Genomic DNA, 18,072 nt, shown 5'->3' on the forward strand with positions numbered 1-18,072 from the left:
TCTTCAAAGAAGATATCGGAGCCGACGATGGAGCCGAAGACAAATGTATCGGCTCCGGCGCTACCACAGTCTCGGTTCCGAGGCGCCCGGCTCGAGCTCAAAGGAGTCGGAGGAGGAATATTTAAAGGAATAGGTAGAGGCATTGACTGATGAGTCGGGCTCTGAAGCATTTGGGCCAGTGCCTCGGACTTTAGAAGTCGACTCACTACCCTCTGGAGGTCATGATCCGAGCCTCGATGACCTAGAGGAGTGAGATCTGTGGCTCCGTTCAGACAGCAAGGGACGCTGGAGCCGAATGAGCGGAGCCAAGGGATGGTGACCTCGACCTCTTTCTAGATGTCGGCTCCGATGGTCTGATCGAGCCGACCCAGGAATCTCAATACCTCGGCTCCAGCGGAGCCGAGGAACCACAGAAACTGTAGTCAAAGACTCATCGGCTCCAGCCGGAGCCGATGTAGCAGTAGGTTTCGAAGCCTTAGGCCTCGACTCAGACACTGGAGTCGAGGTCTTAGAAGCCTTGGAAGGTTTTCCCGATGAAGCAGTTAGGGAACCTTCAGGCTTGAGCAAACCCCTTAGGATGAGTTTGTTCTTTCTTTCCTGCAGGACTCTGGGGCTGAAGCCATGGCATACAGCACAAGAGTCCTGCAGGTGTAAAGGTCCCAGGCAGTACACACAAGAAGTGTGACTGTCAGAGACATTTTCTGACAGCACGAGTCACACTTCTTGAAGCCTGAGACCTTTGAATCCTTGGACATTTTCAAGGAACTGAAGTGTAATCACCACACAAAACATACACACACCAATTACACTATCAGAAAAGGTAAATTAAACTAAAAGCTAAAGAAATTAGTTAGTTTATATAAAACAAATCCCTAAAAACACATACACACCACTATTAGGGAAGAGGGCCCGAAGGCCTAAGGAAAGAACTTATCAGTTCTTGTGGGAAAGGGGCTGGATAAGGGTAGGAAGGATAATATCCACTACACTATAACTAAAGAAGAAAAGGCTAAGCTAAAAAGGGGTTTAAAAGTTATTAAACCTGATTTAATACCACTGACCTGAGCCGGTAGAAAAAACAACACCTCGATCGCTGTAGCGGCAAACGAGATCTGGGGTAATTCATGCCTAGCATTGTGGGATATAAGGGGGCCTCGAGCCGGTGGAACCAACTCTCGAGCTTTAGAGTGGCCGAGTCGGAGCCGAGGTCGGCTCCGAACCCATCCAGCAAGAATGAAGGCGAGATAGACAACTTAACATCATTTATTTATTTATTTATATATATATATATATATATATATATATATATATATCAGGTCTTAGACTAACAGAAAGATAAATAAGAACTATACGAATGGTAGAGCACGAGAGTATTGTCTATTATACACAACTGCTAAAAATCACATTGACACAGAGCTATTTGATTATTTACAGTAGGCTACACTTACAACTCCCACAAGATCCACTTAAGCTAAGAAATACAGTTAATGTTCTTTTATTACTGCCATCATGATAATGAGGGTATGTAAACAGCACAAACAAAACTGCACAGCACATCTGAGTTATGTGTGTGTGATAGAATGAGAATACATCAGTGCGGTTTATTTTCAGCTGCTTAGTATATGACTATGTGAAAATGTGTGAAGTTTAAGCTTTTTTTATTTACAGTGAGCAGGTTTAAGTAAACAAAAATGCTGTACGTACACACACATGCGCGCACACACATTTATAAGTATTGTCTTCTTAAAATGAGCTAAACACAGATATGTTAACACAAAATATTAACAAAAATTACATGAAATATCAACAAAATTGAAATTAAATTAATAAAAGATTTATGCTTTTTCCCCACTGTTTAATGACCTAGCAGCTGGTATATATAATTAGCAGAAGGTGTTGGTGGTGCAAGATTGGCAGGAAACACCCCCCACAAAAGCATTGGGTTTAGATGTGGTTTGATTTTGCCAGTACTTTGTGTTTAGATATCTTTTTGTTGATATTTTGTGTTTAGATCTTTTTGAGTTTACATAATTTTAAATAGATCTATATATGTATGGATCTACTTTAGTTTATCAAATCAACACATAACCGAAATTTACATCAATCTCAACTACAATATCAAAACTCATAATACTGATAAAAACAGCTACAGATTTTTAACACAACTTGCAGCACCTACCCATGATCTTAAACATGCAAATACATCACCACCATCATTTTGCAAAAAGAGTTATCAGATGAAAATAATATATGCTGTTAAACTTTGTGAATCACAATGTAATTAAAAGGACAGACGTGTGTTTATTCTAAAATTTCCATTTTCACTTCTTAAAAAGTGTTGCTATAGCTATAATAAATTTCATGGAATTATACTGACTTATGTTCAGTTTGTGTGCGTCTTTTGGCTTTTTCCCGGTTAGGGGTCGCCACAGCGAAACTCCAGTCTGCTAATGATTGGCAGTTGATTTTTACGTACCGGCTTGCCAGGCCTGATGCACAACCTTCAAAGAAGGTACGCCCATTCACACATGTCTCCACGCAGAAGACGCTCTAGCTGAGAATCGAACCGGACAGCGTCTTACTGTGAGGCGAAAACGCTACCGCAGCACCACCACCACAGGTACTGACATGTTCAGTACAAACTGAAATTCACTATATCACTGCAACAGTGGTGGCTGTTGACTTCAAATTAAAGGGGGGGGGCTGCAGAAGACAGCTGAATGGGTGGGGCCAATTGGAAGGAGTGGGTCCAACTATAAAGGGGTGGAACTATGCTCAAAACCACAACAGCTGGAACATTAAATACACTGCCCTAGGTGCCAAACCATCATTACGAGAGTCTACTCAAGACAAAATGAAGTGTAGAAGAAAAAAATATTTCAATGCATTGACTACATGACAGCTTATTTAATATCTAGATGGAAACACAAAGGTTGTGAGGCATGAAAAAATAAATTACTTTTTAAATACATTAGTTGTCGCCTCACAGATGCTGCCCGTTCGATTCTCAGATAGATCATCTTCTATGTGGCGACATGCGTGAATGGGCGTTCCTTCGTTGAAGGTTGTGCGTTAGGCCCGGCAAGCCAGCACGTAAAAATCTACTGCCAATCATTAGCGGACCGAAGTTCCGCTGTGGTGACCCCTAACCGGGAAAAGCCGAAAGACACAACAACTGTAATGCCAGTCAAAATCAAGTATAAAAAAAACAAGCAGCACTCAAGCCAAACCACTTGTCCTTGCAGTGCAGTTCCAATTTTAATTTATATTCATCTTTATAAAGTTACCAAGTAACATGCTGAAAGTAGCTATGATACCCCCACTTGTAAAAATGTTTCTTATCCAAAAAAGACCTGCTGCCTGACAACAACTATCTACTTGTTTCATCGGGAAGACATGATCAAAGTAAAAAATGAACAGCAAACAAGAAACAAGCTCAAGATAAATTGCTTAAAGGATCAATGCACAAGTTATGGACCACACATAATAGATTAGCATTCTGTTTAGTTTATGGGTAAAGCCTGCAAAGATGACTGCAAGTCTCCAACAAAATGTAATGAGCTACTGAAAATACTGTAATCCTGTCCTTTATTACAAATACTGTCATATGCATTTCATTACCCAAGGCATATACATTATCTAGTTATGTAAATATTCTCTGCATGGCAACAAAAAAGGCTTTCAATGTTGATAATTCTTTAACAGTATACTTATTAAAACTTACTTGCATCTTACAATCTCCGACAAGCTTACCTGACTGTCATTAAAGCATTGCTATGTAAACACAGAGCAACAGGGCACTGCAACAGCATGCATTTTTTGAATAAGAAGAAGCATAAATCAACAGTATAAAAATATGACCGAAAACCAGAACATTCTGCAAAATCAATGACAGATAAAAAGCCACTGCCGTACTTGTGTGTCCCTTAGATGGGGGGGCTACTCTATACACTTACACTGCATAACTGCTCCTTGCCTTGCTTGGACACATCAAGAGTCACTACATGGGGGAGTGGGGTGCAACAAGTATGTCACAATTTAAATGTCTCTGGCTGACGGTGATGGCTCTGATACTCATACCTCTCAACCTCAGAGCAAGAAATCTGGACAAATCCATAAATAGAAGTGGGACACAGGCCCAAAAATAAGGACAATTTTTAAATATTGCTCTTATAAACTTAGAAAGATAATAGAATAGAAGTAGGTCTTGCATTAGTATGAATTTTCTTAAGGGTATGAAATCAAACTCAAATGTCTGCCATTATTTTCTAACTTCAGTCTCTAATGACTTGCCACTAATTTAACAGAAAACCACAATTTTATGAAAAACGGACCAAAAATGTGATGCAAAAATATAAAATTGCCACACAATACAGCTGGGAACATGTCAAAGAAGGGACACCTTTTTTAATATTAGTATTGTTAACTTGAGCAGCTGACAAAATTAGAGAATCTACATGCATTTCTGAAATAAAAGCAAACTATAACTCTGATCATTACAGTTATTTATAATTTATACCCTCCACGTTTTCTTCCAAAATTGCTATTTTGCGGAGGGATTATTGGGGGGGGGGGGTGAGCAACACTTTGAGCCCACATTGGGGACAGTTGAGAGGTTTGGATATTCCTAATTCCTAATTCTATAAAGCAATTTGCATGTACCTCACAACCTCTTAATGCAGGAAATCTGGACAAGGCAAATATATTGGGGGAACATACAAACAGTACTAAAAATTGCTCTTGTATAAACTTAAGACAGTTGATAGAATAACAGGTCTTGCTTTAGCATGCATTTTTCTGAAGGTTACGACGTCTGAAACTTAATGTATGTCATTATTTAGTGACTTCATTCCTTAATGATTTTCCAGAAAACCACACGTTTTATGACGAACAAACCAAAAATACGAAGCAAAAATCTATTCATTCTGCAAAAAATCTGAACAGTTGAGAGGTATAGTTTAGCTGGGGCTGTCTTGAGTTTGCTGCCCTTCTCCCCCTCACATAATCATGGTCGAATGGAGCCTCTCCCCTGCAGCCTTTCCAATGCCCCATTCCTTGGTTATTTTGACCCATTTACCATAAACACTAATGTGCATACTGCTTTACTTCTGCAATGATTTGGATTTCATTTGAAAGTTTTATTTTGCATTTTACAGCACAAACACTAATAAATATCTGCTAAACAAAGCAGTGTAGTCTCACAATGAAAATAGACTTGGCATTAAAACTTCTCTGCCCTTGAAACTCGCATTCATTGAAACAACATTGAAACCCACATTCAAAGAAAATACATTTTGCCAGTGGCAGATAAAGATTAACTTTGGGCTGTTTTCAAACCATAGGCCCCTTACACATGAAGCATACACGTGCTCTTTGATACACCTGCTCCTGCACTGCAACAATTTCTGTTCCTTCACAGAACAACCAACAGACATTAGTAGTGGTGTTTGATCTACTCTATTTTGCTCTCTCACTAAAGCAGAATTTTGTAGACAACTGTGAGAGTGCCATGTGAGTGATAAGTAACGTACAGCATATTGTTAACGTGGCACATGGTACGACAAGATGCAGGAAGACTGTTTATACATCTGACAAAATAATGTATGAAATGTATGTATTTCAGTAGTACACAAACTTTCATTATACTGATGTTTCGATGTTCTCATCTCAACATTGTAAATTTCGGTTATGTATACTAAAGTAGGTATATATTGGTAAAAAAGAGAACCTTGGAATAACACTGAGCAAGTTCTTTAATGAATTTGAGTGCTTCCGTCAGGCGTTCACCCCTCGACTTATTCAGAATACTTTGTTAAAGTCACACATATTCCTGGCCAGTTAAATACAAAAAGTTACAGTCACATGTTGTTCAAACAGTCTATACATTGGTTAAAAAATTATTTCAGTATATTTCAAAATGAACATAACTAAATGTGTGGTTCCCTGATGAAAGCGCTCAAATTCATTAAAGAACTTGCTCAGTGGTATTCCAAGGTTCTCTTTTTTACTAAAGTAGATGCATAAATATATATATATATATATATATATATATATATATATAAACACACGCACACACAACAAAAAAGCTCCTTCTCTGTAATGAAAAACTCTAAGTGACCATAGCTGACCTAGGTTTCACCTCCATAGATGTTTTTTATTGTATATCTTACACACACACACACACACACACACACACACACACACACACAAATGCAAACACATATGTATCCTTTTTTTAAAAAAAACTTAAGCCTGCTCATTGTAAAGAAAAAAAAATCAGAGAAGCTACACATTCTCACAGGGTGTCACTTTGAACAGCTGAAAATAAACTGCACTGATGTATACATGTGCAATTAGCGGCAGACCTGCACTGGACAGATATCCGCACTGAACTACTTCAGTACAAGAAGATGCCTGCATGGACAAGTAGTTCTACATACTGTGTTTGTTTTCAAAAGGAAGATGTGTATTTTTTTTTTAAAATAAGTGTGGTTTACTGTAGCAATAGTTTTACTCCCCCAACTGGAATCAAGCTTGATTGGCGTAGTTATGGTTACATTCACACACTTGAGTTATACCATTATGTGTCATCTCCACTGATCATGGATAAACTTAGCCTCATTTCTGCCTGGATGGTGATTACTGCAATATCCCTAATATGGCAATAAGGAAGGTATCGAAATGCAAATAGACGTTACAATTAAAATCCTAAGCCTTTTTATCTACTGCAAGCATCTTTCCTTTGTTTTATTTGACCAAATGTATTTATGCACCCAAACACACAGAATAAACACCAAATATGCTTTTGCATAGCAATCTGTACTACCTTTTTTAGCAACTGTGTAGCATCCAGGTGACTCGAGTTTAGTACAAATCTCACATATTGGATGGTAAAAGATACTGCAGACAGCTGGTTATAAACATTCATAGGTAGCATCAGTCATTGCAGAACTGTTGAGAAAGAAATAAAACAAAATTGTATGAATTTTCATAATGTATACTGAAACAAGAGCATCTTACAAATACAATTAAGCCAAACAACAATAATTTAAATAGAATGTACCACTCTTAGAATCTAGATGGATTCCTTAAAATAATCTTATTTTATTCTGGTTTGCATTTTCAGATTTATACAAGTGTTTTACTTTTTTTATTTACTTACTTATCTTTTTGTTCAGCTACAAAGACTAATGACTATCCTTCCGAAAATTGGGACCCTGCACTTGAGTGGGAAGACAAAGATGGTCTTGCATTTACCAGTGGAATGAAATATCACAACAAAGCACTGGAAATCCCTAAAGATGGTTACTATTTTGTGTATTCACAAGTGACTTTTAGAGCAGTAGAGGAAATTAATAAGTCCATAAGCAAAACCAACAGTCCATATGCTACACAAATTATCACTAAAATCAAACCCAGCTATCCTGATCCAATTAAGCTCCTCAAAGGTGAAACATCCATTCCTGCCTCACAACAGAACTGGAGACAGACTGTCAGTCTGGGGGCTATGTTTAAGCTCGAAGAAGGAGACAGACTGTTAGTAAATGTAAGTAATGTGAGTCTTGTTGACTACAGCAATGAGTACAAAACGTATTTTGGTGCTTTTTTGTTGCCAGACCTACAACACAAGCATCTTCATACGGAGTCCTGACTTTTGGTAACAGTACACATTACTTAGACAATGAAGTGCCTTTTGACTTATTTGAATCATGAAACCAATTTCTGTCTGTACTGCCTTTTTTCTGTGTTTCAGTTCGATGTCATTACTGTAAGATTTGGAAAGGCTCTCCGAGCTTTGAAATATGTTTCCTATTTGCAGTAATGGCATCCATCTTTAAAATAACATTTAATAGAACAAAATCTTAAATTTAGGTGGTGGGGATATGTGCTGTATGTCAATTTAATAAAAAAATCAGTCCTAGCTTCTAAGTATGAAATCTCATAAACCTACAATCTTGCCATGCAACAGTAGATACAATTTCTATAATTTTAGGCAAGCACTGATCTTTAAAGTACTTTTCAGTTCTAACCTCAATTCCTGTGGAGGTGTGGATGCTTGAAATCATGATTTTCCATTGTTTCTGTCTTATCTTGCTTAACTACCCTTATGTAAATTAGAAAATCCTGTTTTTTTCATGACTGCATTCCTTGATCCCTCTAGATTATTATTTTGTTCATGTGGGTTACTAATCTCCTTTGGTAGGTAAATGATTTACTTGCAAATGGGTACTTTTCCAAAGCTTAAGGTGATATAAGTGTTAAGTATTTCAAAGCTGACACATGCCATCTAAGTTCTGTATTAAACTACTCATTTCCCGCATTACTGGCTTCCCCTATGACTTTTTGAGTTGCATCTGAATGAGGCTACAATTGGACATGAGTAACAGATTATAAACTTGTCTGTAAAAAAAGAAAAGTATTCTTCCATTTGGGGGGCTTGCCCTCACCCCACCATTCCTCAGAATTTATATAACCACATCCACAGTAGAACAAGCATAAAGGATGAAGCATCCAAAGGAAAGGAATTACTGCTGGTGAAAAATTAAACACAATATCAATGATTTTCTGTGGAATACAGCAACCAGAACATTACATTTTTGCACACTGTATTCACCCAAATGTCACTTCGCCCATTTATAACCCCAGTAAGTTACTGGGAAGCTTTTGCTTTGAGCTTACACAGTGTAACATCTCGTCAGTAGTACTGTTTCATTTAATTATGGTCTTATAACGTCGCCCAAAAAAAAAAAAAAAAATACTCCAAGCTATTGTGCTAATAAATGTTTATTTACATATCATAAGCACTGTCCTGTTAGACTGTCCTAAAAGTATAAGTGAAGACAGGAGGCTGAATTAATTAATAGTATGAAGTTATTTGAAGAACACCTTCAACAAAACTTTGCACTGAAGTTATGCTGTAGCAGGGATGTAGGTTATAGTTTCATAGATTGTTACTAAGCTAACGACCCAGTGGGCCTTTCTAAGCCTAGCCACGTTTTCCTGAAAGAATAATGATGTCCTGTATCCAAATAGGATGTAGAGGGCCAAGCATTTATAAGCTACCTGTATGTGATGAGTCGTGTTTATTTGAGATACTGGGGTTATTGTGTTCAAAATATTTTAGTGGATGAGAAGAATGAAATACCCCTTAAGTGCATTAACAAGAAAAACAACAAACATTAATGGCAATTGCTAAGTGTGCGGTGCTGACACACACGCATACATACAAAACACTTACACAGTCAAACATCCGTAGATGCATTAACTGCACCTATAATACATACTGCACACTAGACAGCTGTTGCTCAAATATGCTGGCCTTAGAAACTACGCTGCTTGTTTTAAAGTGGTATGTAAAAACACCTTTATTACAGTGCCGGTGCATAATTAATTTTATTAATACTTCATTGGAGAAGACATGATAAAAATATAAGTTATCATTTCAATTAAGAAATGGTTATCTACATTCTTAAAAAGAATTGCATATATATCTTAATGTATTATTTTAGCTCATGGTTAGAAATATTTTCTAACTTAAGTAAAAGGCAATTATGTTGCATTTAGCATTATGTGCATGTATCTTCATATTATTTGCTAATAAATAACAAAATAAATAGGATTCTTTGAATAACTTCATAAGCCAGACGATGATTCAGTAGTAAAATGTTTTCTTAGTTTTTCAAAAACAACATAAGAGTGAAGAAAATGTTTGAAAAGTTCTGTAGTACAATATAAGACCACAAAAAGTAAGCTTTGCATTGTATATGTGCACATAATGAAAGTGTTGTAATGTTTCATGGAGAGTTAGCCTTGGTAGGAGGGCGTTAACTGTGAGAGTGACACTTCCTGAAATTCACCACCAGGGAACAGTAAGCTTGTTATTGGCAAATGTTGGCATTTAAGGTAGTGATCTGTGAATGCACCCTGGTGTCCGGGGTTCATTTGTATGGACTCATTTACATGTGATCTGTGAATGCAATGCACCCTGGTGTCCGGGGTTCATTTGTATGCACTCATTTACATGTGATCTGTGAATGCAATGCACCCTGGTGTCCAGGATTCATTTGTATGCACTCATTTACATTTCCAAGGTATTTCTAAGTAAGTCACCTGGACCAGTCCAAGCTCATGGGACACGCAACAGACACTTATGCTTGCTGGCCTCAAATGGTTGTTAGAAGAATACTGATACGTTTGTACTTCACTGCCAGATGTTCGACAATTTAACACAGGTGGTTATATCCATGAGCTGCGAAAAAGCTTCATTATGGGATCCAGGGTTTGAGTGTTAAATTTGCAGCAACCCCAAAAATAATATTTTATGAATGCTAGCTATCTGTAAAATTTCTCTGCAGCTGTTCTGCACAGCAATGAAATCAGCACTTATTCTTCAGAAACTTGACAAAAATTGTTTTCCATTTTCACACCACAACATTCAAGTGTTCTGATTTCCTGAAGAATTGAGTGCAGTTTCAAATCTCACACACACACACACACACACACACAAAAATACTCACCAATGGAGAATGAGCACCTTAAAGAGCCATGATGCTATTTTTGTCTTAATGCATCTGAGTCCAGAAATGTTGCAGATTACTTTTCTGTCCTGCTGGATAAGCTTTGGCCATTAATTGCAAAGAGAAGGGGGTGTTCCTAAATGGTCCTTTGGAAATTAGACACATACTCCTAAGCAGCTTGCTTTCAGCATGTAAACCGTACCAAATTACTTTGTATTCTTTTTTATCTGATTGTAAACTCCGGGTGGAGCATTAAAAGGGTCCACTTGGCTCAGTGCTGCAATCCGGTCAACAAATGCACGAATAAAACAAATAAGTCAGCATTGAAAGACAAGCAACTTGCCCTAATTTTTCACATTCATTTGCAGTTATGAAACTCTTTAAACATCTTATTGAGATTCAACAGCAAATGTGTACTTCCAAAAAATTATTTTGCAGTGTCCTACAACATAAACTGCATTTTTTCCTGATTTAATTTGTTTCACACTAGCAGACAAAAAAATTCACAATTGTCTAATAAGGTTGCTATATTTGTAGATTACTGTCTTCTAGCTGGCTTCAAAGTAGTTCTGAGGAGAAAAAGCACCCAGGAGATTGGGGGAAGGATGTTGCCTATGCTATTCTTAGCAAAGGTGCATGGCTTCATTCTTAGACATTACTACCAGGAGGAGCATTCTGAAGAACTCCTGACACCAGTTGCCATGTCCTCTTTTGGGAAAACATTGCAACAGGCAACATGTGAGTCCATTTCCGTTGATGAGATCATAACTGTAGTTAAATAATTCTGGGGAATTGTGGCTGCAGGAGTGGATAAGATAGGACAATAAGTGTTGAAGGTCTAGATATTGCTGACTTGTTACGGCTAACATTTGCAATGATGGGCAAACAATATTCAGAAAGGGGGAGTAGATTGTGTTTCAGTCATAGAGGGGCCATGTTTCTCAGCTTCCCTTGAATTGTTTAAGACTGTGAGCTTAAAAGGAGATACTCTACTGACTGAGCCTCTGATTCAGAAGAAGTGATGCAGATTCCACCCTGGCAGAGGTATTGGAAGGAGTTGTGCGAGTGTGTCTGTAATCTTAGAAATGGCTTAAGACTGTGTATACTGAAAATGCATTATGGGAGGTGCTACAATGGAAAGGTGTCTCAGGGCCCCTTTGGCTTGCCATTTGGCCTTCGTTGCAGTTTGCGGAATGACAGCTGTGTATGCATTATTGTCATTAAATTAGATACATTCAAGGAAGGACCAGGACTCCCCTAAACATGTGTTTTATTTCCCATCTTATTTGTTATTTTCATGAATAAGATTATCAAGCCATCACTGAGGTTTACAAAGTATGCAGTTTATGAGCATGACAGTTGCATCTTTGTTATTTGCATATAGTGGACTCCTACTGTCCAGTGACTGTGATTTCCATTGTGCACTGTAGAATGTGAAATGGTTTAAATGAAGACCAGTATATCCACATGAGAAGTCAGTTCTATCCTGGAAAGGAATGGATTTCTCCCTGCTGAAGGGGGGGTGACTATGTGAAACAGATGTGTTTCTGTATGCTGGTGTCTTTCTTAGTAGAGCAGGACAACTTGTGTGCACTGTTGGCAGTACTTCACTGTAGTGTACAGGTCAAGTAGGAGCCAAGTCATACAATGAATTTCTCAGCTTACTGGTCATTCTGTGCCCTAATCCTCCCCTTTGGTCTTGAACCCTGGCTAGTAACAGCATGGACATGATTACTGATTGAAGTAGTGGAAATTAAATTCATTTACATGGTTGCTGGCCTGTAATATAGTGATCAGTTTGACGTACTGGGAAGATCATAGTGTAGAACTACTGTACCTCTAAACTGAAAGGAGTCATTTTAAAGAGGAAGGCTGCCTAATGAGGAAACCCCATGGGCTTTTTCCCGTAGGTATGTTAGTAGAGCTGTCCAACTAGTCTGAAACCCTGGGACAAACAGAGAAGATTCTAGAGTAAGTATTTTACTCAGATTAGCTGGTGATACCTAGACTCCAATGACATCACATGAGCCTGCAGAGGAGAACAACGTCCAGAATGGTCTACTTAGCTTGCTACCTCTAAGGCCCACAGCAGAATAAATGCTTATGGACTGTGTTTCCATCTAAGATACAGTTAGTCAGTAATATATTACTGTTGTACTTTTTAAGCCAATATTTCTTGTCTTGTTTTTGTCATTGCTTACTCATTTCACTGTAAGCACTACTGACACTAAAATCTTTATATTTTAATGCACTACTACATTTTCAATACAAAATGAATCTGTTTGCAGCACCAGTAAACTGATGAACATACATATTTTCCTTGCTTATGAGCTTTGGAGTGGACTATATTATCATAGACAGTTAAAAATATGTAAGTAGAACTCAGTCAAGATGTGTAGAAATTTTCTTAAGCATATCTATTAAGATAGGATTGCTTTCGAACATTGTAAATAAATCAGAACACCAACTCCAATACAGGAATCCACATAGAAAAAAGTAACGAACAAGTCGACCACAGTGTACGCGGAGCTGACAATGAGGCACAGACCAGAACAATGCAGGTTTGAAGTAAAAGCGTTTATTCCAAATAAGCACACCGACTACCATTACCAAATTGATAGTGTTCTTAACAAAAATTGTGACTTCAAAGTGAAGTAGCGACTCAACAGCTAGACACATTCCGTGACTAAACAAAAGGAAGTACTGAAATCTGTTTATTTATATATTTATTTATTATTTTAATTTGACATGCAGCTAATAAGTATGTATCATTCTAACATGAGTAAAAGCTGACATGAGGTTAGCTTTTCCTGTATGTGGAGGTGCAGGATTATTTATAACCCGCTGTGGGAGTCTAAAGCTACATTGCTTCAAATGCATTTACAAATCTATAGCACAAACAGATATCAGAGTTGGCTTTTTTTAACAATAGAAAATAAAGTTATTTATGATATGTGGTATAAAATTGTTATGTTGTGTACCTTGATAATACGCATTGAAGTGTGATGTTCAGGGTGAGCTAATGGAACAGATCGATATTAAAACTTTCTGACAGTGAATAGATACGAGTATGATAAATGTTGCTGGACAGCACTGATTGGATATGGATACTGCAGTTCTCAGTTGCTATATTTAATTTTGACAAATATGGTAAATATTTATTGTAATAAGTTTTATATTAAAACAACTATAAACTACTGAATTATAATCTATTGACTATTTCTATATTGTATAACTTACAAGAATGCACGTATTTATCATGTCTATGTCTTTATGTAATAAATATATAAAACTGGATTTACTTTGTCTGGTGTTTGTTTTTGTTGTAGTAATTGTATCAGAAGAGGTTCCATTTTATTCATTTGAATTCAAAGGGTCACTTTGTAACCAAAATCTAAAGTACGTATATATATTTTTAATTAACCTTCATAAGACAGACAAATATGGTAAAAACACCTTATGTTTATAACTTTTCATAACTGTACAATCAGTATAAAAACTGACTTCACAACAGAAGCCTATGAATGTTCTACCTCAACGAGTATTATGCCATCCACACACAATGTAACATATTTCTCATTCAAAATCAAAGCACAGTTTCTGACTGACATCAAAACAATTAAAGCTATAGCAGCATATTAAAACTATATCTAAGCTTAAATAATATATTTACAAACTTTGTAAAACATGTATCTAATATCAAACAAATGACCCCAGGTGTAAATATGAAATTCCCTCACCTGCATCTCTGAAAGGCAAGAAAAATCAAAGTTATAGATTTCAAATAAACTGCATAAAATCTGCCCTTATAATCTCTCACATCTGTGTATTTATCTTAATTAAATCATTTTACTGATTTATTCTTTCACTGCACATTAGCCAACATGGCATCTATGCATTTAGTCCATTCCTTCCTATAAAGCGATTCACCCATCAACTGAACTGCATCTTTCAAGAATGAAGGTTCATTAGTTTTTCACCTCCTCATTGTTACCTTTTTTATGAGACAATCAAAATAATAAATATGTAGAATAATCTTCTAAGTGTTTGACAGACAGTATTTGTCTTAAAAACTCTCAACAAAAATAAGCTGTGTGTGACACACACCTGTCTGTTAAGCACCTGCTGAAAAATATTTTCCACATCTTTCTTAAAAAATTCCCACTAAGAACATCGGCAAAACTAAGTTCTCAGGTTCACAAACCCCCACCATAACATCTCTAATATATATGATTCACTTTTGGGAGCATTTTAATGAACTTATTTTGAGCACAGATATATTTATGTAATTTCTTCCATGGGAAAATTAAAAAACTTCTGAAATTGGTTGGATACCTTAGCAGTTGGCAAATGCAAGCCCAGGTGGATAAGTTAGCTTGAATTTCTAACAACTTCTGCTAATTCATCCATTTATTTTTATATCCATTTATCTTGATTTTTTTGACTGTGAAGCTGCCACACAAATATATCATCCACAGATATGAAAAAAGTAGTCACAGTAATGTATTTCTTGCTGTTGGTCTACAATACTATACCTTGTCTGCATCTCCTAACAAGCCACAACAATGGTTACTTTATTATAATCAACCTAAATTTCCTTTGCTTTTCTTCACAAATTGCCCACTAAAAACATCACGGATATGTGTCACAAACAGAAGTTGTGAAGGAAATACCACATGAATGTATTTTAATCTGCTGCTACTGGGTCTGTCACACCCTTACCAGTTAAAGTAAAAATGAGTTAAACTAACAAAATAAATAGGGGTATTTTTTGCTTTCAGCAGTGTCTACTATTGGTGGTTCCAAAAAGATCTATTTCTTTTTATGTCAGCAAGAGAAAAAAAAAAAAAAGTACTTTCAATGAATATTCCTGAAGACTGAAGGTCTTCTTCTCCTGGTGTTAGTTCTACTTATTGGTAGATACTGTTAGGAAAGCTCTCAGATTGGTTGAGAAGAACAACAAATTGCAACCTTAGAATGCATAGTAAAAGGACACAGACTGGCTATACATATGTCATATCAGGAGCAGAGGTGAGAAATTCAGCTAACAAATTGCATAACCTCAAACTTCCAGGTAAGATTTCCTATTAACTTCAAAGGGTAATGATTATGGCTATTACAATTACAATACTAGCCAAATAATTTTCTTGCAGATGTGTAAGTAAGATAGATTTTTTTTATTTTAAAATTGGTTTCATACTGCTTTTAAAATGAAAAATAAAAGATGCATTACAATTCGTCTTGGCACTTGAAATTAAGCACATTTAGTTTGGTGCTGAGAAAATTTGTAGTAGGTTAAAAGTACATACTTTTACAGCAGAAGTTCATAAATGTCACACCTGAAAAAATAGCTTAATTAAACAAGGCATCAGATGTTTGGCTGTAGACTATATACACATATCTACAACATGATGAAAAAAAATCTTCACCGACTGTGAAAAAAAAGAACAATCAAAACAAGATCTCTTTTCTTTATTCTCCAGCATACCCGGTGTTACCACCTTTCAAGAGTATACTCTTTATATATATATATATATATATATATATATATATATATATATATATATATATAGAGAGAGAGAGAGAGAGCTCTCTCTCTCTATATATATATATATATAGATATATAGATATATATATATATATAGATATATATATATATATATATATGTATATATGTATATATATATATATATATATATAAGTTAATAGGTAGGTACTAGGCTATCTGCCTTAAGGCATTTATAAGCCTAGCCAGAATGTGTTGGCTTTCCCGACCCCCCTTAGATTAGTTCCATGTGCCTCTGTCCAGCAGAGCCACTGAAGTGATCTCTGCAGCAAACTTTCTGTTTCCCATCCACTCGTCAAGGTTTCTTTTGAAGAGCGTTAGCGAAGAGCTCTGCCTAATGTTGATTGCAATCTTTTTCCAAAGCATGGGAAGTCTCAAACAGGAATCCTTCCCTCCAGCACGTCCTATTTATTGTTGTGGTGAGGTTTAGATCCCTAGGAGCGTGTGGCTCGAGGGAATAAGGTTTTCTTTAGATGGAACATGTCCAGCAATTATGGGTTGGACATGGCCTTGTATGTCAGACAGAGATCACCTCTGAGTAGGCAGTATGCAACCGAGTACAGCTGGAGTTTCTTCAGTCGAGCTGCATAGGGCATCAGTTTGAGGCCAGTGATCCTCTTGGTGAGGTACTTCTGTGGTCTTTCCAGCTGTTGCAGGTGTCTTGCAAGGTACATCCCAAATGGTGCATTGTACTCTATGATGGGTCTGATGAGTGATGAGTAGAGGGGCACAATGACCTCTTTTGATCTAGATGCTAACCCTTTTGTGATTAGGTAGGCCACTTAGAAGGATTTTCAAGCCACTTTGGCAATGTGATTATCAAAGATGAGATTACTATCTACTTGGGTCCCCAGATCCCTTATTATGTCTTCCATATTTAGGGGACTACCACCTATGTGGTAGTTTGGGGGTACTTTGTTTTTTCCAAAGGGGATGACTATGCACTTTTTGGCATTTAGCTTGAGGCCATGATTTTGACACCAGGTATCCGTCTCAGCAAGACCCTTTTGGAGAATGTCTGTGTCAGCCGGAGAGTCAATTATAGCCCTTAGTTTGCAGTAGTCTGCGAACTTGGTCAGCCATTGTCCTCTTGTGTTTGCCTGTACCTCCAAGAAGTATATGCTGAACAGGAGGGGTCCTAGGACTGAGTCCTGGGGAATGCCACTTGTAACCAGTTTAGAGTCGGACCTAGCTCCTACAACTCTCACCATGTGGGTTCTGTCCGTGAGCCAGTTGACAACCCATCTTGTGACGTAGGGGTTTATGTTCAGGCTGGTGAGGTTGTCTATAATTCCTGAGTGGGTAATGGTATCGAAGGCCTTTGCAAGGTCTAGGTAGGCTGTGTATACCACCTTTCCCTCGTCTATAGCCTTGGTAACTGTCTCAAAGTCGTCCACCAGGTTTAGGAAGCATGATCTGCCCTTAAAGCTGAACTGGGTAGGGTCCAGTGTTTGGAGGTTCCCTATGACTCAGTTAATGAGTTCCATGATGATGTGCTCCATAACCTTGCAGACCAAGCTAGTCAGGCTTATAGGGCGATAGTTCCTGGGGTCTGTTGTGGCTCCACCTTCATGAAGCGGAATAACCATTGCTGTGCGCCACTCTATGGGTACGTAGCCTGTGGAGAGGCCGAGTTTGAACAGTTTGTTTAGGTGAGGGGTTAGTTCATCTTTGAGATGTTGTTTTATTTCTGGTAATAAATGCATTTATTTACATTGCTTTCCTAAATGATCTGTATAACAAAGTTACAGTTGTATTACTACGTGATATGACAGATAAAAAAAACATATATAATAAATGTATTTGCTTATTAGCAAATACATTTTACCATCCAGCCTAAGTACTCATGGGAGACTTTAATTACCCCTCTACAGACTTGGAATCCTATACAGCCTCAAATATGTAAGCACAGAAATTTCTGGACTTTGTAAATACAAACACCCTTGATGAAATAAATAGTGAATATGCCTTCTAGAGGCTCTAACATAT

The 18,072-nt window shown here is 37.2% G+C and overlaps 1 protein-coding gene across 1 annotated transcript in view; it reads left to right on the forward strand.

Annotated features, from left to right (window-relative positions):
- The window catches only part of TNFSF15 (TNF superfamily member 15), a 56,981-nt gene extending 48,434 nt beyond the window's left edge, over positions 1-8,547 (forward strand). The window contains exon 4 of the mRNA XM_044058821.1: positions 7,179-8,547. Coding sequence (XP_043914756.1) covers positions 7,179-7,651 — 473 coding nt within the window. The 3' untranslated portion in view covers positions 7,652-8,547. The remainder of the gene's footprint in view (positions 1-7,178) is intronic.
- The last annotated feature ends 9,525 nt before the right edge of the window (positions 8,548-18,072 follow it).

This window comes from Protopterus annectens, chromosome 16.part0, assembly GCF_019279795.1.
Source record: "Protopterus annectens isolate FY-2018-M chromosome 16.part0, PAN1.0, whole genome shotgun sequence".
Classification (NCBI taxonomy): Eukaryota; Metazoa; Chordata; order Ceratodontiformes; family Protopteridae; genus Protopterus; species Protopterus annectens.